We start from the raw sequence: 23,892 nt of genomic DNA, 5'->3' as shown, positions 1-23,892 counted from the left end.
TCCTCTTATCAAAGATTGACACCTACTGTGCCCAATGCACCAAGCCAGGGAAGACCAGGTCCCCCACATCAGCTTACCAGCTAGTTGTTGAGACAAGGCATAGATAGACAGACAGAGAGAGAGAGACAGAGAGAGAGAGAGAGAGAGAGAATTATAATGCTGATAACAACATTCCAGAGTACAAATGAATGCAGTAGAGCAGAGGTTTCCAAGCCTTTTCTCATTGCAGAAAATCCTTCCTTCCGCCCCCTCCACAAGCACATGCACGCTCACACACACACACACGCAAAATCGGACACAAATCTTCAATATACAAAACAGATCAAAGTGAGTTGAGGTTGAGGGTGAGATTGGGGGTCAGCACTGTCAGATTCCTCTACTTCCCAAAACACCTCCATGAAACAAGGTGTAGAAAGCATGGAAGAGCCCATGGCCGCATGCCAGGGAGGAAGGGGGTTTCTGAGCCTTGCAGGTTAGCTGGAATGGGCCAGTCTAGAAAAATTCAATAGAAGAGGTGGGAGTCATCAGGGCTTGAAAGCAAGGGTAGAAGGAAGTAGAAGGGATGTAACCTTTGTTAAGATCCACTCTGCCCAGATTTGTGCCCTGAGACTACCACTAACTTTTAGCTGTGAGACTTTAGTAAGTCACTTAACTGCTCTGTGCCTTAGTTTTCCTTCCTATAAATTGGAGATAATAAGACAACTTACTTCATTGGGTTGTTTTGAGGACTATATAAGTTAATCTATGTATAAAGTCTTAGAATAAATAGTGCCTGGAACAGAGTGAGTGTCCCTTAAGTATTAGTTAATCAGCTATTCCTCTGGTACATTCCTTGCATACATGATTTCATTTATTTCTCACAACCACTCTATAAGACAGTTATCAGTTTCACTTTTGAGTGGAGAAAACCAAGGCTGAGAGAGACTGAGTAACTTGCCCAGACCACACAGCTGATATCCATGGAGCAGGATTTCCACCCTGTACTTCAGCCTTTGGATACCTGGTTACCAGGGAATGGTCTCTATGGTAAGAGAGGCACAGCTTGTACCCATCTGCTTGCCTCCGGAGCCAATTCCTTCCACCAGGGATAAAGTCATGCACAGGTCCAGGCATGAGGTGATGAGAACCTACACAGACCAGGATGGCTGGAGAGTCGCTAATAAACAGAAGCCAACTTGGGTGACCAAGCAGAGGACTAGTGGTAGTGGCGGTGATAAGAATGGAAGAATGCATAACCATGGGGATGGTTTCAGAAATCAAGAAGGATTAACAGTGAAAGAAGAACCCAACCTTGTTAACTATAAAAGCATGGGATGAAGGTGCCAGTGATGACAATGGTGATTGTTCTGATTGTTTACTGAGTGATTACTATGTACTTGGCATGGGGCTGCACTTCCAGCTGTACTGTCTCATTAAATCCTCATTATCTTATGGTTTATGTCCCATTACTAGTCCCCTTTTACAGATGAGGAACGGAGACCCAGAGATGTGAGTTAAAATGTTCAGGTCCTCTGAGGATCAGCAGCAGAACAGGCTGAGAGCGGGGCTCTCTGGCTCTGTTGATGTGAAGGCAACACCAGCACTGACAGAGATGACCAAGCAGGCCAGATGGTGTCAGCAGTTCTCAAAGGTTCCTCACCAAAGACCCTTCTGCTCCCTGTGCCTCCCATGAGCCATATTTTAAAAAAAAAAAAATGCTGTATTAAACTAATTTTGATACATACAATTTATCTTCCAGTGACATAACTTGTAATAACACACTAAACTGAGGGAATTCCAACCAAAAGCAAAATGAGCATTTTAATTAAATTTGTGGGACTCTGAGATATTGGAAATAACTCAAAGACCCACATGTCTACATTCAGCGACCTCATTTGAAACAAAAGATCCCCTAATTCAGTGAGATCAAATGCTGATGTGGGGCTGACCAACTGGAGAACGTGGCCAGAGTAGTTTCCATAGCATGAGGGGGAGAAGTAGGGCAGCAAATATGGGTGGGTGTTGGGAGCACATGCAGTGACCACAGAGGCTGGGAAAGAAAAGAGGTCACAGGTGCTTCGTGAAACCCCTAACGGCCCTTTAGGTTTTATTTGTTTTAGCTCAGGCACTTTCTGGCATTTGACACACTTTATCTTCACCTCACAAGGATCACTGGGGCAGGACATAAAAGTACTATTTTATGGTAGTGGAAACAAAGGCCCAGCAAGATTAAGTACCTCAAAGAGTACTGCCCACATGCCCTTTGCTTCCCAGTGTCTGTATACATGTCTTACTTCTCCTACAGGATTCGGTCCCCCAGAGGGTGAGAAGAAACACCTCCCTTAGGTTGTCAGGTGTTCACACCTGCATGGATCCATGCACTGCTTTAGAAGAACAGCCAAGTTTTCCCTAGCCCTTCATCCCTGTGTCTGTCTCTGTCACACATACTCACACACACATTCTCCGCTCACACTCACACAGTACCTAACTTCGAGCACACATTTACCAAATCGAAACATGAATGACACTTGTCCATATTTTCTAAAACAAGGGACGTATCCAGAGACAGGGGCGCTTCAGCCTAACAAAATCTCTTGCAATGAGTTTCGCACTCTCAGCTCTTCAGGTGTGGCCTGACTCCCACTTTCCTCCTCCATGAGACCCCTCTTCTGCATCAGCAGAGGTCCCGGTGGGGGGAATGTCTTCCCTACCTGTGGGCACCACATTCAGAATCTTGTCTACATCCCCGCCTGCTGTGGGCTCAGGTAAGAACCCACGGTGCTTCCTTCAGGCTTGTGGCTCCACTTCCTCAGCCCTCAGGAGGATTGGGAAATCCTCTAGGGGTCTGGGCCTGAGTAGAATGACCAGGCACACAGGGTGGAACTGTCATGCCCCCCTTCCATCAACCAGGGAGCAGGGCCCCCTCCCCCAAGTCACAGTCTGTGCCACACACATGTAACATCACTCTTATCCATGAAAATCTTTTCACAGAAGAGTGGTTTTCCTTTCCAGAATGGGGAGGAAAAAGCAGAGAGATGAAATGCTCAGGTTTGAGAACTGGTTCAAATCTGAGCTCTACCACTTCCAAGTTTGCACCACCCTGGCAAGTTACTTCAGCTTTCTGATCCTCACTTGCTTCACATGTCAATTAGAGAATAATAATGTCTAGCTTTCCTAATTGTTGTGAAAAGTAAATGAGATAATAGATGTAATCTGTCTCATATCCCACCTGGCATGTGTGGTGAGCGCACAGAAAGCGGCAACTAATATGAAAGCTGCAACTAATATGAAAGCAGAGTCACAAATGCAAATATTTATGGGGCCTGCGAGGTAGTGGGCTAGTGGGGAATATGGCAAACTAGGGATCACATGGCTGGGGAAAGGGAGTGGCAGCAGCCAGCTCTAGACAGGGGTGCCCAATGTGAGTGTGGGGTCACAGGTTTGCTATCTTGGAAGAAGACTATGAATTTGTAAGGGGTAGGGGCAATGGCTTCTGTTTCCACTATTCTTGCAAGGTGCTCAGTAAGTATTTCTGACTCTCTCGTTGCTCTGATACTGGGCAGGGATGGGGGGTGATTAGGAATTTCCAGGTGAGGAGAAGGGGATGGGGGGGGGGTGGTGCATGCCCTAGACGACAGTCAAAGGTCTTCCTGGCAGATGGTTTATGGTAAAGGACAGAGACCTGAATTTCCAACCCTCTGAGGCCAGTCATGGGGTTAGAAAAACCTGGGGAATTAGGCACATCACTCTCAGGACAAAAGGGGAGAACAAGCACTGGGGCCTCTTACAGCCCTGAGATGGGCCAAGTTCAAACATGATTCTACCTTGTTGGCCAGTGACAGGCAGGGCCGGGGGGCCCGTTGGGGACTCTCCAGCTTGACAATGCTGATGAATCCAGGCTCCAGATGGTCGTCATCACTGGCGTTGCACAGGTACAGAGGGTGGGACTGCAGAGAGAGAGAGAGAGACTGGGTTAGGGAGGCTCGAAGGGAGCAGGAGTGAGTTGTGAGCACCAAGTACTTCTGGGTTCTAGGCCCTTATCAGGCAGAGAGAGCAGGCCTTCTTAATGGACTGCTTCACAGTAAGTTAGTAACTACTAGTTGTCATTTCAGGGGTGCCAGTGAGGGTAAAGGATAAATGGAGATGGGACAGAGTGAGCAAGGGGTGTTCAAAAGGAAGAGCTTGCTGCAAAGCAATTCCAATGACCCTCAAGTCCTGGTTTTCCAAATTGGCCAGAACAGAGGGCTTGTCCTAGCCCTAGCCTCTCTTACCTGCTGATTCTTCCAGCTTCTCCCAAACCCCGGCCAAGAGAATATCCACGTGTTCCTTTGTCAGTGTCCTCAGAATCTTCCCTTCCCTCCTTGCTCCCCAAGTGGGTGCTGCCTCCTCAAGATTCCCTACCACCACCCCTGCCCAGTAGCTACTGCCCTGTAGATTCCCAACCACCATGGGGCCTGGATCTTCTCACTCGACACTGCTTGCTCCTCTCAGTAACCCCCTTTGCCCCTGCTCTATGCCTACCCTAAAATTAAGCAGGGTACTAACAGGGAGAAGAGACTTTTTTGATAGAAGGCTTGGCTAAGAGTAAAGCCTGGAACAGCATAATTCCAAAGGGGGACATCCCAGGTAATACCCTGTCCCCAGGAATGATGCCCAGGAGATGGAGCCAGCTCAGCACCTCTGCTCGAGAGTAAGGGAGGTCAAGTTCAAGACAACATAGCCTGGCTGGTGCTAAGCAGTGACTACCCAATGCATGCTAACAGAGACTGGATGAAAATGCCCTTTTCTAGTCTCTCTTCTCATTCAGTCTGATTCCAACACCCATTTGAATCAAAATTTTCCAGAGTGCTGTGAATACAAAGTATTTGGCTCTGGATAATCCTGGGGGCCAGGGACTCCCACATTGTGGAAAGAATCAAGAGAGAGGAGCTGCCCACGCCTCCTTTTCCACTGCTGTTGAAATCTAAAGGACTTCTAGAAAGAAGATAATGTCAATGATAAAGGTATAGCCACTATTTAAAAGCACCTTAAAGTCATTTCTGTCACTGTAGTACTGCAGTCCCTTGAACAAATATAACCACCTTGTTTTGAATTATATATTTGTGAAGAAAAATCTTTGGGCAGGGGTGTTGAGGGGAAGGAATTCCATTCTTACCCCCAGAATAGCCAAGGGCTATTAGTCTGGGGGTGATCAAGGTTTAGTGTGGGAGAAAGTTTATGCAACCCTCTCCACCCCTAGAAAAGTTTGGCACATAAGATCAGGGGTTGTTCTCACTTGCCTCTACAAGCTCCACTGGTCTATGTTTGTCCATCTGTCCAACCATGTGTCCACTCATGCCCACATTCTACCCACACTGAATTGCCCCCCTCAGTGCTAAGCTCTCAGGAGCCAACAATGAGTAAGACAGGCCTCTTGCCTTAAAGATGTTAGAGGATAACAGTGTGAACCCACGGCACTGTGCTGTTACTGTGCAGTTTTGTTCAAAGGCCTGTGGGAGGACGCAAGGAGGGGTGCCTAACAATCCCCCGTGGGAGGGCTGAGATACTTTCACAACAGGTGACTTCAGCGCTCTCTTGGGAGTGGGTATGTGTTCACTCAATGGGCCAACAAAAAGGGGTACTGCATTCCTTGAAGAGGAAGCAGCCTGTGCCAAGGCTGGTGGGACTGTGCAGTTAGGCCTGGCATGAAGGGAAGGCGGGGACAGTCAGCAAGAGCCAGACCAGGGAGCAGGGCCCACAGGTTTGCATCTGAGAAGGGTCCACCTGGTGAGTACAGAGGACAGTTGGGTGTGGTGAAGAGTCAGCTGCCAGCTGCTCTAACCAAATGAAAGATACAAGACCTTCCTTCAAGAAGAACAAATCGAAGCCACGGAAGTCTACTGCTTCACTGGCTCCCTCCCCACCCAAAGTCCAGCTTTCTCATGATGACACCAGGATGCCTCTCGCTGACCAGAGGGTCAGTTGGGAGGGAGGAAAATCACTTTGGAGAAGAGTGGTCTTTAGAGAAGGTTTGCAAATATTTAACTACCAATCTGCTCCAGGCCTTCACAGGGGGACCAGTCTGGTATAGCGTGGTGCTGTATTGGAGGGTGCCTTGACAGGTGGAGGGGAAACACTTGTTAGAGTCACCAGACCTCTCTGGCCCTCCCTGTGGAAGAGGGAAGGGGAGGAAATGAACCGTTAGGGAACACCTCCAGAGAACCAAGGCCCTTAGATGCTATCTCACTAAGAGATAGGTATGATCATTCCCATTTAAAGAGGAAGAAGCTTGAGGCTCCAGGCCACACAAGATTAGAACTCAGCTCTATCTGACTCCATCCTCTGGAGTCAAGTAACTCCAAATGTACCCACAGACAGTCTTCCATTGTCCACGCTAATAATTGATGATGATGATGGTGCTAGTTTACATTTATTGAGTAAATACCGTGGACCAGTGATTATTTTTTAAACTAAGGTAACACTGGTTTACAACACTGTATGATTCAGAAATATAGGATCCTACTTCTTCAGGGGTATGTTACCATATCACACCCACCACCAAGGTACCCACAGTCTTTTACTACGATCCACTGACCCCCTCACCCCTTTCCTCACCTCCATTTTATTTTATCATTTTTTAAAAGATTTATTTTATTTATGCATCCAAGAACTGGGGTCTAAGCCAATGGTAAGGGGGTGGGAGTGAGAGTATTCACCAGAGACAGAGTGGGGAGCAAAACTGGCAGAAATACTGACTGAAATACACTGCTGAGGGGAGCAGGGGGCGAGGCAGGAGAGGTCTGCTGCAACATGTGGGTTAGCTCCCTGGCCGGGTATCAAACTAGTGCTAAAGTGGCTGCAGACAGCTTCACTGTGCTGAGACTTAACCCTTTGTGCCACCAGGGAGGTCCCTCACCTCCATTTTCAAGATGAGGAAACTGAGGCACTAACCATGCCCATTCTTCTTCCTTTAGAAGAAATGGAAGGAAGTAGGCCAAGATTTTCAAAAGTTGATAACGATTGCTGACTGACTTTGAAAATATTATGCTTTCCCTCAACTCATGATCAGGAAATTTGCCTTCCTAATAACACATTCCTAAAGTATAGTGACCCAAACACAGGTCCCTGAAATAATGCTGGTGATGCCAGGATTCCGACCCACACCTTCTCTTTTCACTCTTGTTTTGAACTGTATCCTTGTGAAGAATTGTATCCATGCTCCCCCAGATGACCCCAGCCTATCCCATGGCTTCGGTTTCCATGTAGAAGTCACTGATTACATCTGTGCAGCTCAGACCTCTCTTGAGCTCCACACCTATATATGTCCAGCAGGCCATGCCTGGCCATTTCTACCTGGAGAAACTTTAACAAGGCATCTCAAACATAGCATCTCCAAAATTTGAACTAATCATTTCATTCTCTCCAAACAACTCCTCCAGAGTTCCCTATTTTAGGGATTGGAACCACTATCCACCTACTATGCAAGTCAGATGTGGTCCTCCTACCTCCTCTCTCTCTTCACCCCACCACCACATCCAAGCAATCAGCAAATTCTAACAGTTCCATCTCCTAAACCTTTCTCGTTTGTCCTCTTTCCTCCATTCCCATGGTGGCTACTCCAATACAGGCCACCATAGTGATTGCAATTTACTGAAATAACCTCTTAACTGGGGTCACCTTGCTCCATTCCATTCTCTACACTAAAGCCAACATGGTCTAAACTGCTAACTTGAGCATGTCACTCTTCCACTTTAAGCTCTCTGAAGGACCCTCATAGCTCCTGGGATAAAGTCTGGACTTTCAACATTAGCTTCAGACTGTGCCTGCTTTGGGCTTATGGCTTTATGCCTCGCTTCATGGCTTATCTATTGCCTTCCCATCCTTTCCCTCCACTGCAACCTGTGCTCAGAAGTAACCTCTTTCACGTCCACACTTTTGGCACTTGCTACCCTATCGGGACAGGTCAGCGGACCCTCTGGGTCCCTACTTCCCCAGGTATTTAGCGGTCACTTACTTCCCTTTCGCCCCCAGGCTATGGTTGACCTCCCCTGCTCCTTCAGTGCCTGCCACAGAGTAGGAACTCAATATTTCTTGATTAAATATTGAAGGTCTACAACCAGATAACTGATAGTTAACTATAAAGATAACACACTGAACACCACAATCCTGATACTGGCGACTTTGAGAGAGGAGTTAGTGAGCAAGTGGGGAAGACAGGCTGGTGCTTTGCTGTGAATACTACAATCAAAGGCTAATATATGAAATAGGAAGTTGTTTTCGTGGTGGTGGAAGTAGAAGAGAGAATGAGAGCTACTGACATTTTGTCCTGTGTCTTTCCCTCTTCCCATTCCAAGGCAACTGCCACCTCTTATTTTCTTGCCTCCGGGGCATTTGCTGAAAGCAAATGTTGCTAAAGACCAACTCTGAGAAAATGTGAATGTCCTAAGGGCAGAAGAGTGTGGCTGGGGTGGGGTTGAGGAGAGGCAGAGTTCCAGGAATCCTGAGGGAGGGGTGACAGGCCAGGGATGTACCAGACTGGGGGAATCTGCAGCTTGTGTCCCCCAAGGGTGGACCCGAGGAGGCTGGGCCTTGGAGAAGCTGATGCGCTACCTGGACTTCAGTGGGGTCACCTGTACTTGCACAAGGGGCATATTTGTGGCGACCAGCCTGGACATATACCCCCTTAGGTATTTCAGTTTACCTAAAATCCCAGGACCTCTGAGCTGCTTTGTGAGAGGATATTCCTATGAAAACAAATTTCCACCCACCTCGTGGGTTAGGACCTTGAAGTCAGATTTAATTTGATAAAAAGAAAATCAAGTACTATGATATTTCTTGTGTGGTCATATTTGGGATATGAAAACCATACTCAACCATACTTTTGAATGGTTTGATTCTTTTATGACAAGAGTTTTTCAAGTATTCTCAGATTAAAAAATGAAAAGAAAACAGGCATTCCACCCCTATGCTTTTCACTGGCCACCAGGCAGTTAGTCTCCCAGCCGTACAGCTAGAGGCTCTCCTCACCTCCTCCTCCAGGGAATTTTCAGCTGGGAAGAGGGCCCCTGAGAAGAAAACAGATCCAGTTCCTTTGCCTCCTTGTGATGCAAGGTCTCCTAATGACCACGTTGCAAACATGATTTCTACTTTAGGGCACCAGTCCTGAAACACCAGGAAAGGGTCAAGAGAAACGGGCTTGCTGGAACAGGGGAGAGTGTGCCGGGAGGGCTTCTGGGAACATGATGGAGGTGGGACTGATTATCTACATATTATGGAAAGGCCAGGAGATGGGGCGCTCCCATTGGAGGTGCTGCCATGAGGGGCAAATTAATAGGAGCTTGCTGTCAGGGCCCAGGCCACTCTGGCTAAGAAGTCAGCTTTGTTTGCACAGGTATGTGAACAAAAAGATGTGTGTACTGTCCTTTGGGGGTGTGTGTGTGTGCTATATTTCATCTTCTTAAGTCTGCCTCTATTCTCTGTCCTCCTCCTTAAACTTATTCTGATTTTTTTCCCTCCCTTCCAAAACAGACCTAAGGTTCAAATTCTGACTCTATCACTGACCTGTGTGACTTTGGGCAAGTTGTTAAGCCTTTCTGAGCCTCTTATTCCTCAGCTTCACAATGGGAACAAAAATGCCTCCTGATTATTAGGAGATTGTAGAGGTAAGTGCTTAGTATGGAGCCAACAGTAAGTGCTCATGAATTGGTAGTTATTTTTATTATTACATCTCCAATCACAGAATCCCTCATCATTCCTGGAAGGGACAAAGCCCTTTCAGACTGCTTCTCCCTTGGCCATCAACGGTGCCTCTGAATGCCAGCACTCCACAAGGCACAGTCTGGGACAGCTCATTATCCATGGTCACTTCCCTCCTGTGCTCAGCCCTCCAAACCCCACTGAACAAGCTCTTCCAGTTCTCAGCCCGCCTCCTTCCCATGAAGGAGGCCATGTGATCTCATTACCTCCTCACAAAGGGCATTCCAGGGCTCAAGTGAGCCCCGAACTTAATGCTGGTCTTACTTTTATCCGTGGCATCTCCTCCTCTTAGGGTGTGTGCTTTCGCAAGCAATTCTTTAATGTCTCCTGTTTCCCAGCCACCCTCCTCCCCCCATCTTTGCTGCAATAATCTCTCTTAGTTCTCTGGTTCCACATACAGACCTTCACCCAGGCCTTGGACAGGTAACTTTACTGCCTACTACAATTTTGCCTTTGTAATCAGGAACATTGGCCGGACATCAAAGGCAGCTTCTCCCCATTTCCTCTTTCCAGATTTTATAATCATTCTCTCCTGTACAACCTCCATTACCTGAACTTAGAACTATCTGACTTTTATCTCAGGCAGCAGGACACACCAGCACCATAAAGTCAGCTCCTATAGCTGGGGGGTGGGGGTGGGGGCTGAGGGTGGGGGTTGAAGAATAGAATGGCCTGGAGTTGTGGCTTCCGGCTCCCAGCACCAGAACAGTGTCTGAGGCCCAGTTTCACCATCTTGTCCTTCATTTTCAGAGGTCGATGTTTATATCTACAGGTTACTTCCTAGCAGTGACTGTCCAGGCTTGGGTTTGAAACATCTAGACATGCTCATCTTAGCCTGTCGCTATCTCTTTGGACGGCTGTTTCCTAATGAGTTAAGTTGGGAGGCTGGAGAATTGTCAAGAGGATTTATTTATTTTTTTTTAAATGTTTTTACAAGGAAAATGTATTTCTGCTTAATTGTGTAATTTTTTTCTATTTTTTAAAATATATGAGATTTTTATTTTATTTTTAAAGATTTATTTATTTATACAAGCACTGGGGTACAGGCCAGAGGCACAGGAGGGTGAGAGGATTCACCAGAGCCAGAGCGGGGAGCAGAACAGGCAGAAGGACTGAAGTACACTGCTGAGGGAAGCAGCAGGCGAGGCAGGAGAGGTCTGCCTCACCATGTGGGAATCTCCCTGGCCGGCCGGGAATCGAACCAGCACTGCAGAGGCTGCGGACAGCTTCAAAGCACTGTGCTCAACCCGCTGCGCCACCAGGGAGGTGTGTAATTTTTTAAGATACAAAGAAAATAATGTTGGTGGAACTGGAGAAAGATAACCTTGTCACCTGATGAGAAGGACTAGCAGAGAGAGAATAGATGACAGTATTCTTACGTGATCCAGAAAATCATCCTGGGAGGGACAGGGGTGCTGGTGAACAAGAAGGCTGAAAAGGGCAGATCTGAAGTGATGTGCTAGCTGCCAGGAGGAAACAGTGTGATAAAGTCCGAGAGGAAAACAGAGCTCATCAAATGTCCACTCTGTGGTCCCTAGCACTTGATGAATAAAATTCATTGTGGATCCGGTTGCCATGCAGGTTGTAAAAGAGATGTGAATTGTTGACAGTTGAACCTGGCTCATACCTGTTAGGGATTTTTAAAATGTGCTTTTCAATCCTAGAGGAGGAATGTGAGGCTCAAGTTCCAGACTGTCCATGCTCACACAAGCATTAAGGGAGGCTGAGGTCTCCTTTTCAACCCCAGAGCCCTGCCTACTCTGCATGCTGCTCCAGGGGTACGCACTGGGAGGTACTCTGCAGGACAACAAATATTAGCTGAGCACTGCAATACATGAATGGAAGGCTTCAGAATCTCAATTTCTAGAATTTTTCAAATTTGAATAGTTCTTAGCAGCAAGACAGGACCAAGTTCTGTCTGTTCTTTTTCCTCTTGGCCTAGGTGCTTTCTGCCCAGCAGCCTCAGCTTTCTTTCTCTCCCTAGGAATTATCTCATCTCTTCTCCTAGCCACAACAAAGACAGCCAGATCCAGACATTGCTCAGGGATGCTTTCCCAGTGAATAGTCCATGTTTGTTTAGGATGAGAAAGGTGTGTCTTGAAATTAGAGGTCACAGAAGCTCAGACTCAAATAATGGTCATTCAACTAGACTACCATTTCGGTCACTGTCTCACCTCACATTAAAGACTCTATTCTTCAATTTAAAAATTCCTCTACCTTAGTTTCAGAATGTGTCTGAGTGCCATGATGTAACTGAACCACTTTACTCTACACTGGCCCTATGGTGGGGTTTTTCTGACCCTATACTCTGCCTGGGATCATGGTGTGGGTGGATCCCTGGGTCATAAGCAGGAAGAAAGAAAGGAGAGTTAACTACTTGAGTTGCTTTGAAATAAATAAAAAATAAATTGGTATCAGAGAAGAAAGTAACTGGGCAGAGAAATGGAGAAAAATGTTAACCACCCAAGAGGTAGCACTTTTGTCCATTATATTCCTATATAGAAACAGGTTTTGTCCTGACTTGACCCAGAATGACTTCTAGTTACAGGAGTACCAGAAGGCTACTCGTGAAAGTAGAAGCAAAGAGAAGAGGCCCATCAAATATCACTTTAGTTCTATCAGAGCTCTGTGGAAAGAAGGTCAGTCACCAAGCTTCTGAGGTTCACAAAGGTCAAGACCTTGGAAGACACCCGGTTATGTAGTTTGAACTCATTTTCTCCATCATGTGACAGCTCAAACTACCAAGAATCCTACTGAGAGGTCCTAAAAAGTCAGCTGAGTTCTTCTATTCAGCACGTGACCAATGTCTCAGGGAGATCCCACCACCTTCACTGCCCTCCATTCTGTACCCGGCACTACTTGAGGCCCTTTGTCTAGCTACATTTTGCTCAGAAAGGTCTTCTGCAGAAAGGCTGAGGTCTTGACACAGGTGGCCATATCACTAGGAGTAACATCTACTTACATTTCCAGGATAAGGGTGTCAGGAGATTGGGGTGAGGAATCTTCCTGGCATCTCCCTTGACTCTGACCATGATGAGGTAATAAATTAAACTTTCACAGATGTTCCAAGTGAACCTGGTGTGCTCTTTGCAAACAGCCCTGACACAGTCTGCTTTGTGATTTTGCTGTTTTTGTGCTAGCCACACTCATGTCAGAGATGGCAGGAGTTTAGAAACCTGCTAAAAGGAGATGGTGTATGTTTTAAAATGATTACTTAGGTGAAGATTTGTATATTGAAAAGTTCAAAGACTAAAAAGGGTCCTTGGAAAAAAAGACCAAAGAAATGGAACTTAAGGAAATCAGATTATTTAAATATGGCAGAGGCTCCTCAGGATTACCAGCAGAGCTACTCAAGCATTACTAAATTTGGTGATTTCAATGCAAAAGTGTAAAATGACTCAATTAATCTGGTTATTTAACACACATTCCATGTCTTCCAGGCTTAGACATCTGCCCAAGGTGTAGGGATTTCAAGCTGCCCTGAAAACTCTCATCTATACTTCTGTCTTCCACAACTGGTTTGCTCTGGGGCTTGGAAGCCCTTCCAGGGTCAGTACTGCATTCAAACAGGCCAGCTCAACTACATCTATGTCCTAGTTTTCATTGCCACATTGTGAGTGGGGAGGGAGTGAAGCTATAGAGTTTGCTTGGCTAATTCCAGTCCCCAGTTCCTGCACCAAATACTGACTTTACCTTACAAAGTGGAAAAAATATGTGTGTTTCCATAAAGAAACATCGAATATGGAGGGAGTGGCACTTAGAACTTAGAAATTATATCATGAAGAGTACAAAATTATTCAAGCCACCAGTCAACTCAGATATCCAGAGTCTCTCCTCAGAAGCCATTGGGGCGCTGAGATCAGGCCAAGGAGGCTTCTGTTCAGAAGAGGCTTGTGTTGGAGCCAGCCCAGGGCTCCAGCCTGACTGCTGACAGCCCTTTGACCACAGCTCTGAGTCCCTGTCCATGGGGTGGCCCTGGGGAAGAGGCCTGCTTTGGGGGGACTGTTTAATGATTTGCCAGCAAAGAACAAGGCAAACAGACTCCTGGCAGCTGCCTGGATGCAACAGGAGAGTAGATTTTTATTCCCACCCACGGTGTAGCCTTCCAGGCAAGGGATGAAAGAAAAAGTGAGAGATGGTGTTGCGAGAGCCTGGAAGGGATTGCCATTTTGGGTTCAGCATTTCATTGGGTCTCTATGGATGGTGGCTTGGATATCTTGGCATTGGTGCCAATTGGTATTTCCATTCTCTGAATATTTTAGTAATTCCTAACAGCAGTATCCTAGGAACTAAAGAGTAAGATATGTAAGTGGACTCTAATGGCAGAGTTCTAGGCATAAAGAGAATTAAACCAGAAAAAAACAAACAAACAACAACAACACTGTCTTTGCTCTTAAGAAACCTTTTACAGAAAATGCATGAGATGGGAAAGTAGTTTGGTTCTCTGCTAAAGTCCTTTTAGTTTTCCTTCCCTTGGATCTTTCCCTCTCTCCTTTATTCTACAAAGAAAAAAGTGGCACCTCCCCTATCTTTAAGTCTTATAGTTCTCTCTTTTTGCACTCAACCCACCAGCCCAGCCCAAATTGGGTTCTTCTCTATTCATCTGACTAGTTCTCAGTTCCCAGAATTATACACTTTCCCCCAAATATTCCCTAAAGAAATATATTCAAAATTCATAAATAACACTTACCTCTTATAGTTACATAGTCAGTGTTTCACTGTGACCCACCCTATTAACCATTTCCTCCTTCAGAATGCCTTGTTCTTAGCAGAAGTTCAATAAAAGATTAGTCCTTTTCTCTATGTAAAGCAGATTCTGAGCTTTTGAAGTCAGAGACTAGGTCTTATTTATCCTTTAGTATAATACCAGGCACCTAGTAGATATTAAGGGGGAAAATGTATGTTGAAATCTGTTTTTAACACAGACATGAGATAAAATAAATTTGATGGTTGCCTTGTCATTTGATCGGGATATGATCAGTTTCATATTTCTTGTTTTCTTTTCAGAAATTTTCTGTATACTCCCTGTAAGTTTTGCTTTTTAAGTCAACTTTACAATATTTTGACCTCTAACAAGGAAGAGTCCGCTTCCTTCCCTTTATATCACACGAGGTCTCCTCTATCACCCGCAACAAAACTCACTTCTTTCAGAAAAATCTTCCTGCTTAATAACCCATCTCCAACTTTCTTCCATTGCCTTCCCTCAGTATCAATGTGCTGAGTCAAGCATAATCCCTAGTGGGGGAAAAAAGGCATTTCTCCATCAAAAAAAAAGGAATCTAGAAAACTTAAATAAGAGACCAGGAAAAAGAATAACTATAAGAAAGTAAAAATCAAAATCAACAAACAACCAGAGACACTCTGTGGGGGGTGGGGGGCGGGGAAAGGAGGGATTGGGGTCAAAATAAGGGGGTTGCAATTGTATGGGGACTATAAAAATAAAATTTAAATTAAAAAAAAAAAGGGAATGGCTCCTTGCTCTCAAGAGACTTAATGTAGATCTATAACCAGGCATGCACATGCACATGCACCCAGGGAGTGCAGGTTCACAGAGCGCATGTGGCACAAACACGATGGGGAAATGAATGGGGAGACTGACTGACTTTTGCTGTATTGCTTTGGAAGTGATGTCTTCCCATTTTGGGCCTTTAGTCTATCTCCCACATCTGACAGGAAGGAGCTATTTAGAGACTATTAAAAAAATATTTTTTTTTTCTATTTTTTTTTTCTTCATCTCTATAGTATTAACTCAGTGAAACTCTTACTCTCCACTCTCCCGCTACTGGCTTTAGACCACAATGTTGGCTGAATGTCTCTGGTTGACCTGTCTGGAAATGGTATGGAAAAATCAGAGTCCATTCACACCCAGCAGTATTAGATATTTTTTTCTGAGTGGATCTTTTTTCTTACCTTTATCTTAATGAGAGATGAATTATATTTCCTGTCTCCATTCTTTACACATACCCTGAAAAGCTGAGGTGTCTGAAGCCCAGATTTTAGACTCTAATGAGTAGACATTTGCTATCATTACCTTTCCTTTGTTTCAGCTTCCTAGCAGCTGCTTCAGCCCTTCAGCCTACTCTGACCCTGAGGGTATATGCAGGTCCTCTCACACCAAATGTGGTTGTGTATTCAAATATTCCAAACATCCCTTTACTTGTTCTTTGTGAACTATTGGTTACTTTCTAATTGCTCAAACCTCTATTTTTCTTGCTAAGTCTAGATGGTAAGAGATACAAAAAGATAATCAAAGTGCCGATAAATGGAAGAGGAATCTTCTCACTTATCAAGTTGGCTCTGTTGAATATAAGTTCCTGTTTGCATTTGTCAGGAAAGTCGAGGAGGTGCCATCATCAGACTTAGTGGGTAAGGGCAGTGCTTAGAGAGTTAGGGAGGGGAGCCAAATTCCTAGGTTGATAGTTCACAGGGCAATGAAGATCAATAGCAGCACTTTTGATTTGTACACTGTTATCAAGGTACAAAGCAACACTACCCTTTGTCCTTTTTATTTTTACACTGCTAATGGAAACCTTCACCCTAAATTAAGACTATTATTCATCTTTGATGTTGTATTTTATACTAGCAAAGTGCTTTATAATCCTTCATTAGCTATTTCATTTTCTCTTTATTACTACCCATTTCACAAGTTAGGTTAGGTTGAAGAAATAATGCAGTGCATATTGGGGTTGCAACCAGGGATCCTGAATTCTGGGCATGAATTGCATGTACTAAACACCACAAAAGAAGACTTGATACATTGCAAGAAGAGTCACAGAGTAAAAGATACCAAAATTTTACGAGTCTTCTTGGGAACTAAATTTGTCCTAATGTTAGGGGGAAAAGGATGTCCCAAAGCAAATTCCATATAGGCTTTGTGGACTCCACCCCCACCCCAGGCCAAAGCCAAAGACACTGGGAACTCCAAATCCCATCACCACCAAAGGGAAGGTGGCTGGGACCTGAGGGTGGGGTTAAGCAGCCAGGTGGATACAAAAGTCAGACATGTGGGCTTTGGGGGTCTCTCCATTTTTGGGCTCTTGGCCAGCAGCAGCGTCCGGTCAGCTCTGAGAGTGACTTTGGGGTTTCCAGGTCATCGGATCGGGTAGGACGCATTAAAGACTTTATTTCCCTATTTTCTCCCTGAGTTGTACATTTTCCTTATTTCTTTTTCTCTTGTAAATAAACCTTTTATTAACCCTTTTGTCTGTAGTAGAGTATTCATAAGTCCCTTTAAAGCGCGCGGGTGAGGACCCACAGCCAGGAACCCGTTAAATATCGGGGTTGCTCTATAACACTAAGCCAAGAACACCAAAATTTCATGAGTCTTCTTGGGAAATAAACTTGTCCTAGATTTAGGACAAGACTTGAACATTTTACTTTATTTTGCTATCAGTGAAACTGAGTGTTCTCACTAGCTTAAATTAAAACTGTGACCACCAAAACACTTCTCTAATGGGAAAAGAGTTCGTCTGATTGCCTAAGTGCCTAACTCTCCATAACAGAGTTGAGAACAGAAAGAAAAAAGGATATATCTGAACTTGATGCCAGTTATTTAAGAGATTAATGCTCAATTACTTTTGGCCTGGGCCTCCCCTGGTGACGCAGTGGTTGAGCGCTGGGCTGCAAGGCTGCCCGCAGCCTCCACAGTGGTGGTTCGATCCCCGGCCACCGGCGAGGGTCCCACATGGTGCAACAGACCTCTCCTGCTGCCCGCTGCTCCCCTCAGCAATGTATTTCGTCAGTCTGCCTGTTCTGTTCCCCACTCTGGCTCTGGTGTACTCTCACCCTCCTGTGCTTCTGACTGTACCCAGTGCTTGTATAAATAAATAAATAAATCTTTTAAAAAAAAATTACTTTGGGCCTGTTGAATATTCAATTCTTAATACTTTCCTCATTTGCTGTTCATGCCATAATACTAGTCTAGTTTGCATGTCTGATTGTCCTTATTTATTGCCTCTTCCTTTTCTTCTCTTCTACCTCCTGTCATTTAAATACAAGGATATAGTCTCTGACCTCTCTTATCTCTCCTTCTGGGATTCTTATTCACTTCAATCTCTCTAATAATAATTCTCACATTTGCCTCCACAGTCAATTCACCTGCACTTCAAAAGGCCAATTAGATAGCATTTCTTTATATACCTGCTGGTATCTCAAAGTCATATATGCCAAACCTACATATCATCTTTGCCCTGCACTCCATCCTACACCAATAACCCCTGTTTAACGTACCTATTTTTGTTAATAGCATCATTATTTTCTAAGAGGTACAGGCTAAGTACTTCAGAGTCATGATTCCTCCTCCCTGTAACCGAGCATTTAAACTCATCTTTGGAATGGGCAGAAGAGCTAAAAAGAAACTTCTCTAGGGAAGAAATGCAAATGGCCAATAGGCATATGAAAAAATGTTCAACATCACTGATAATCAGGGAAGTGCAAATCAAAACTACAATGAGATACCATCTTACACCAGTGAGAATGGCACATACTAAAAAAACTAGCAACAGCAAATGTTGGCAAGGATGTGGAGAAAAAGGAACTCTCCTGCACTGCTGGTGGTAGTGCAAAATGGTCCAACCACTATGGAGAGCAGTGTGGAGGTTCCTCAATCTGCTAAAGATGGAGCTTCCATATGATCCAGCAGTTCCACTCCTAGGTATTTACCCAAAGGACACAGAAACATCAATTCCAAAGGGCACATGCACCCCTGTGTTTATAGCAGCACTATTTACAATAGGTAAGCTATGGAAACAACCCAAATGCCCAAAAGTAGATGACTGGATCAAGAGATGTGGTACATATACACAATGGAATATTACTCAGCAATCAAAAAAGATAAACACATGCAATTTGCAGCAACATGGATGGAGCTGGAAGGGCTCATCTCATGCTCAGTGAAATAAGCCAGAAAGAAAAAGAAAAATACTGGATGGTGTCACTCATGGCAGGAATTTAGAAAACCTAAATAAGGGAGCAGGAAAAAGACTAATTACAATAAAGTAAAAATCAAAATCAACAAGCAAGTACAAACCAGAGACACACTACGGGGAGGGGGAGGAGAAGGGAGTAGAATCAAAACAAGGGTGGTGGGGATTGTACAGGGACTAAAACCAAGGTGAAAATGCATACATTGTACAAAAATGAAAAATTATGTAAAAAAATACAAAATAAAAAAAAATTAAAAAAAAAATAAACTCATCTTTGGAAACCTACCTCCTCTATGGTCTGGATTTAACCAATTAAAACAGATTTTTTACTAGTGTCTCACCATTCTAAAACTCTCTACATATCTGTGCAAGAACAATCTTCCTAAACATGGAATTGACTGTGTCGTCCTAGTCAAATACCATCAGTGAGTCTCCATTGCTTTCTGAATTAAATTCAAACTCCTTAGCCTGTCAAATCTAGGTTCCAGTACTCTGCATGGGCTTTGGAATCAGACAATTTGGCTTCACATTTCAACTTTGTCATTTACAAGATATGTGTGCCTTTGAGGGCGTGACCTAACCTCTTAAGTCCCAGTTTCCTTATGAGCTAAAAAAAAATGCACTTACCACCATTCACCCAAGAAGATTACTGCAGAGATTAAATGAAATAAAATATTTAAAGTGCCAAGAGTTCCTGCATATAGAAGGCACTCAAAGTATATTAATTTCTTCTCTTCTACCTTTTCAATTTTATCCCCAGTTCTCTCCTAAAAGTACGATACTACTTGTCCAAACCAAATTATGTTACTCATATTCTCCTACATTCTCTTGGAATACCTATTACTCCCATTCTGTCACTTATTAAAACCCCACTTATCCTTCAAGGCACATTTATATACTACTTCCATAGATGAAGAATCTCTTCTTCTTCACCTGAAATGTCCCCATCAACTAGCTTGTATTTATTGTATGTGACTTTTCACCTTCCGCTTTATACTCCTATCTTCTGAGCTGAGGACAGGGATGTCTTTATAACCCACACGGCACAATGTCCTAACATAACAGGCAGTCAATAAATATGTGCTGAATGAACATTGAAAGGTTGAGTTTTTGGTCTCCCGAGAGCCCATTCATTTGTGATTCATACTGCACATTGAGAATGCTTTAGAAACAATCTCTGGCGGGATATCAGAATTTTAAACAACTTTAGCAGAGATGCTGAGTCAGTCTAGGATTAAGTTCAGTCCTAGTTCAGCCAACAAGAATTGTCTGGACCCTGTTTCTGCTTGAGATACCATAATTTGGCACTTGCGTGAGCCATGGGAGCTCATTTGAATAAATTTAGATGAGAACATATTTGCCTTAGGAATAGGCAAGCAAAGATGCATAATATCTGTAAAAATCAACCACTATTAGGTAAACTATGACAATGGTTTCACTGGCAAAGAAAGGAGTCCCAAAAGTCATTTGGTTTCATTGGTTCTGAATGTGGTTGAGCTAAGAGGTATGGCTTTAATCCAATCCACTTCCTCTTGGCCCAGTTAGCAAATGGGTAATTATATGACATCAGTCACCATGGAGTGGCGGGAACATAAGGTGGCTTCATGGTGCCATATAATATGGCACCAAGTTTCTGAATCACCAACCACAGGTGCATTGATTCTGCACCCTTGCCCGCCTTCTCCATAAAACCACCTTATCTGATATTGTTGTTGACACAGTGACTACACTTAGGTCTTCGGCACTGTTCTTTGCTTTTTCTTAGTGTTTGTTCGGGTGGGTACCTTTGTGCAGATGCTTCTAAATGAGTACTTACAATATAAGAGTAATCATCAGTCATCAAGCCATGCTTTTGCCTTTAGGTAAGCTTACTTCAGAAAACAGCGGCATATCTAATTGCTAAACCCACACCTACCTGAAATGCTTCAGAGGCTGAACTCCCTTGGTAGCCAAAACCTAACTAGCGGAGTTGCTGTCTTTCATTAAGCTGATTCTTAGTCTGGGCATTAACAGATCTATTCCTAGAACCATTTTTCTCCCTAAAATGGCAGTTGCTACAATTTCCCAAAACCCTTTGTAACAGGAAAGATCAATAGCCTCCAATGTTCCCCGTCAAGACAGAGTGTCATTTAATGTAACTATGAAACAGGATGCTAGGTGGGTATGCATGGAGTTTTTTCTCCATGGGCACATCAGAATGGGCCTGAAATATGGCCTCTTAGTTGGCAAGTACTTGACGAACACTTATCTTCTTTCCAAAATGGTGTTAAGTCCTGCCCAGGAGTTATGGTCTTACTGGGGAGATAACATACACACAAACTAAATGGTGGTACAAGCTGATATGCTATCAAGTGTCACATTGTGTGGTATAGCCAATACAGCCTGTGGAATTTGTTGAGAAGATGGATCTTAAGCTAGTCCTTAAAGAAGACAGAACTTGAAAAAGAGGAAAATAACCATATACACAAAATAAGTAGGATCTGGTCCAAAACATCTGTCAAATGGATTTTGGGAACTTCTCAATTACAGTGTTAAGGGGATAAAAACAAAACAAGAGGCCAGATGAGAAGAAAGGTAAAGTTCTTGACCAGTTTCTCTCACATTTCCAAGTGCAGAATGTGTGTATCACTGAAAAAGAGATCTGCATAGTTTGGAGAAACTAAGGTAGGGTAAAATTATCAAGCCATTGAATGCCATGGCAAGTTACCCCTTGTTTTCATATGTGAAAAAGAAACCATCCTAAATTCTTAAGCAAGGGTATCTCATGACCAATACAATATTTTAAGCAGGACAAGTTATTATCAGAGCAAAAACTAGTGAGACTGATGGTACGGAAACCAGGGACCTGGTCCAGTAATCTAGTACTGGCATGATGAGAGCTTGAACTCTGGTGGTGACAGTTGAAAAGGCAAAGGATGAATCACAGATATTATGAAGGAATTGTTGAAAGTACTTGCTGACAGACTGAGCTATATGAATGAGGAGTTAAAGGTTCTATTTTTTTTTTTAAAGATTTACTTATGCATACAAGAAATGGGGTGTAGACCAAGGGTGCGGGAGGTGAGAGGATTCACCAGAGACAGTGGGGAGCAGAACAGGCAGATCTACTGAAATACACTGCTAAGGGGAGCACTGGGAGAGACAAGAGAGGTCTGCTGTGCCATGTGGGTTGCTCCCTGGCCAGCCGGGGATTGAACTCATGCTGCAGTGGCTGGCAATACCTTGATAGCTCTGTCTTTAACCCCAAGCTCAGGGAGGCCCTAAGCTAAAGGTTCTAAACCTGGAAAATTGGCGGAAAGATGTTACATAAACTAAAAGAGTAATGTTGGAAAAAGAAATTAATTTTGAGCAGGGAAAATTCAATTCAGTCTTGCAAATACTCAATTAGAGATGAACATTTAAACCCTAGACAATTTGTAATAGAATTGAATAAAAAGGCAGAGCTGGAGATACAGGTTTGATAAACAGTGTTTATACCTTCAGATACAACACTATTGATGTAACATTTTAAATGTTTAGCTCATGCAAACACTTGGAAAAAATTTAAATGGCTGAATGAATCCTAATCAAAGTGAAGTTTGTGATTATTGGTTCACTTGAACTGGTCCCACTACAAAAAATTTAGAAGGGGTGATGCTGTGGTGCAGCTTGTCATGCCACTTGAATCACTTGGCCTCTAGAATAACCTAATGAACAACCTAAGAGATTCTGTAGCTCAGAGAAGTGGAAAGAAGAAAATTAAGATGATAGAGAAACCATTCAAGAGCACTGGTGTTATTATCTATATGTCATATTATTCATTTCGTAGCCCAGCTAATTGGTTTTCCAAAAGAAGCTCCCATCTGGCACCTGCTGCCTGGAAGAGTCTCTGTGCCATTTACAGTTGCCTGTAGGTAAATGATGAAGCCTTCAGGGCACTTAATCTCTGCAAATGTGACAAAATCTTTCATAACTAAATGTTTACTTTCTGACATGAAAGCCATATAGTCTCTTCAAGATGGATGCTCTGGCCATGTGAAGACAGCGGCCACGTGCTAAGTCATCATGGTTGCAAAGTAGGCAGTAAACTTAAGAGTGGCAGTTCTCAAAATGTGGACCCAGCAACATCATTGTGATGTGATGTAGGAATTTGTTTAAAATGCACATTTTCAGAGCTCCCTGGTGGTGCAAGGGGTTACTTCTCAGGACAATCAAGCTACCGCCAGGCACTGCAGCATGAGTTCAATCCCCAGCCTGGGAGCTGACCCACATGGAGCAGCAGACCTCTCTTGTCTCACCCGCGGCTCCCCTCAGCAGTGTATTTCAGTAGATCTGCCTGTTCTGTTCCCCATTCTGTCTCTGGTGAATCCTCTCATCCTCCCTCCCCGCTGGCCTACATCCTAGTTCTTGTATGCATAAATAAAATAAATATTTTTTTTTTAGATTTATTTATTTATACAAGAACTGGGGTACAGTCAGAGGCACGGGAGGGTGAGAGGATTCACCAGAGACAGAGCAGGGAGCAGAACAGGCAGACTGACTGAAATACACTGCTGAGGAAAGCTGCAGGTGAGGCAGGAGAGGTCTGCTGCACCATGTGGGTTTCTCCTGGCCAGCCGGGAATTGAACCTGCACTGCAGAGGCTGTGGGTGGCTTCACAGCGTGGCGCTCAACCCGCTGTGCCACCAGGGAGGCCCAATAAATATTTTTTTTAAAATGCACATTTTCGGGTCTTTCCTCAGAATAACTTAATCAGAAACTCAGGGTAAGGCCCAGCAATCTGTGTTTTAACAAATCTTCTAAAATTGATTCTGATACATGCTAAAATGCGTGAACAATTAGCTAATGAACCAAAATAATTCTAGGCACTTTTCTTACTACATACAGAAGGAAAGCAACGAGGGTGGGAAGCCGAAATCTCAGATAGATCATTTCCCGAAAGACACTATATGGAGGGGTTTCCTCCATGATTTCCCCAACATATTAAACCTGTAAATGATCTCAAAATTAACCAGGGCATTGAATTGAGCAGATGTGACAGTATGCCACAAATCTTCTTTGTATAAATGCCTTAAAAATTCTGTATGTCTACATTTGTAACATATACATATGATTTTAATACATCCTTTCAAATAACCACTCTCTTGTTTACCACGAACAAATAACAATGCTGAGTAAATGATAAAGAAACTTGATTTTGTTTGTTCCAGTGACTCTGTCTTCCAGAGGATTTCATTTCTTTTTTTAAAATTGAGCTGCTTTTTTCCTACGAAGC

The 23,892-nt window shown here is 43.8% G+C and overlaps 1 protein-coding gene across 1 annotated transcript in view; it reads right to left on the bottom strand.

The window, feature by feature from the left end:
* Positions 1–23,892, bottom strand: part of RNF43 (ring finger protein 43) — a 65,430-nt gene that overhangs the window by 12,736 nt on the left and 28,802 nt on the right. Inside the window, exon 3 of the mRNA XM_037493471.2 lies at positions 3,804–3,926. Coding sequence (XP_037349368.1) covers positions 3,804–3,926 — 123 coding nt within the window. The remainder of the gene's footprint in view (positions 1–3,803; positions 3,927–23,892) is intronic.

This window comes from Talpa occidentalis, unplaced genomic scaffold (genome assembly GCF_014898055.3).
Source record: "Talpa occidentalis isolate TD23 unplaced genomic scaffold, MPIMG_talOcc4v2.1 talOcc4.7, whole genome shotgun sequence".
NCBI classification, from domain to species: Eukaryota; Metazoa; Chordata; class Mammalia; order Eulipotyphla; family Talpidae; genus Talpa; species Talpa occidentalis.
The sequence above is the reverse complement of the archived record's forward strand: the minus strand, read 5'-3'. Positions and strand labels throughout refer to the sequence as shown.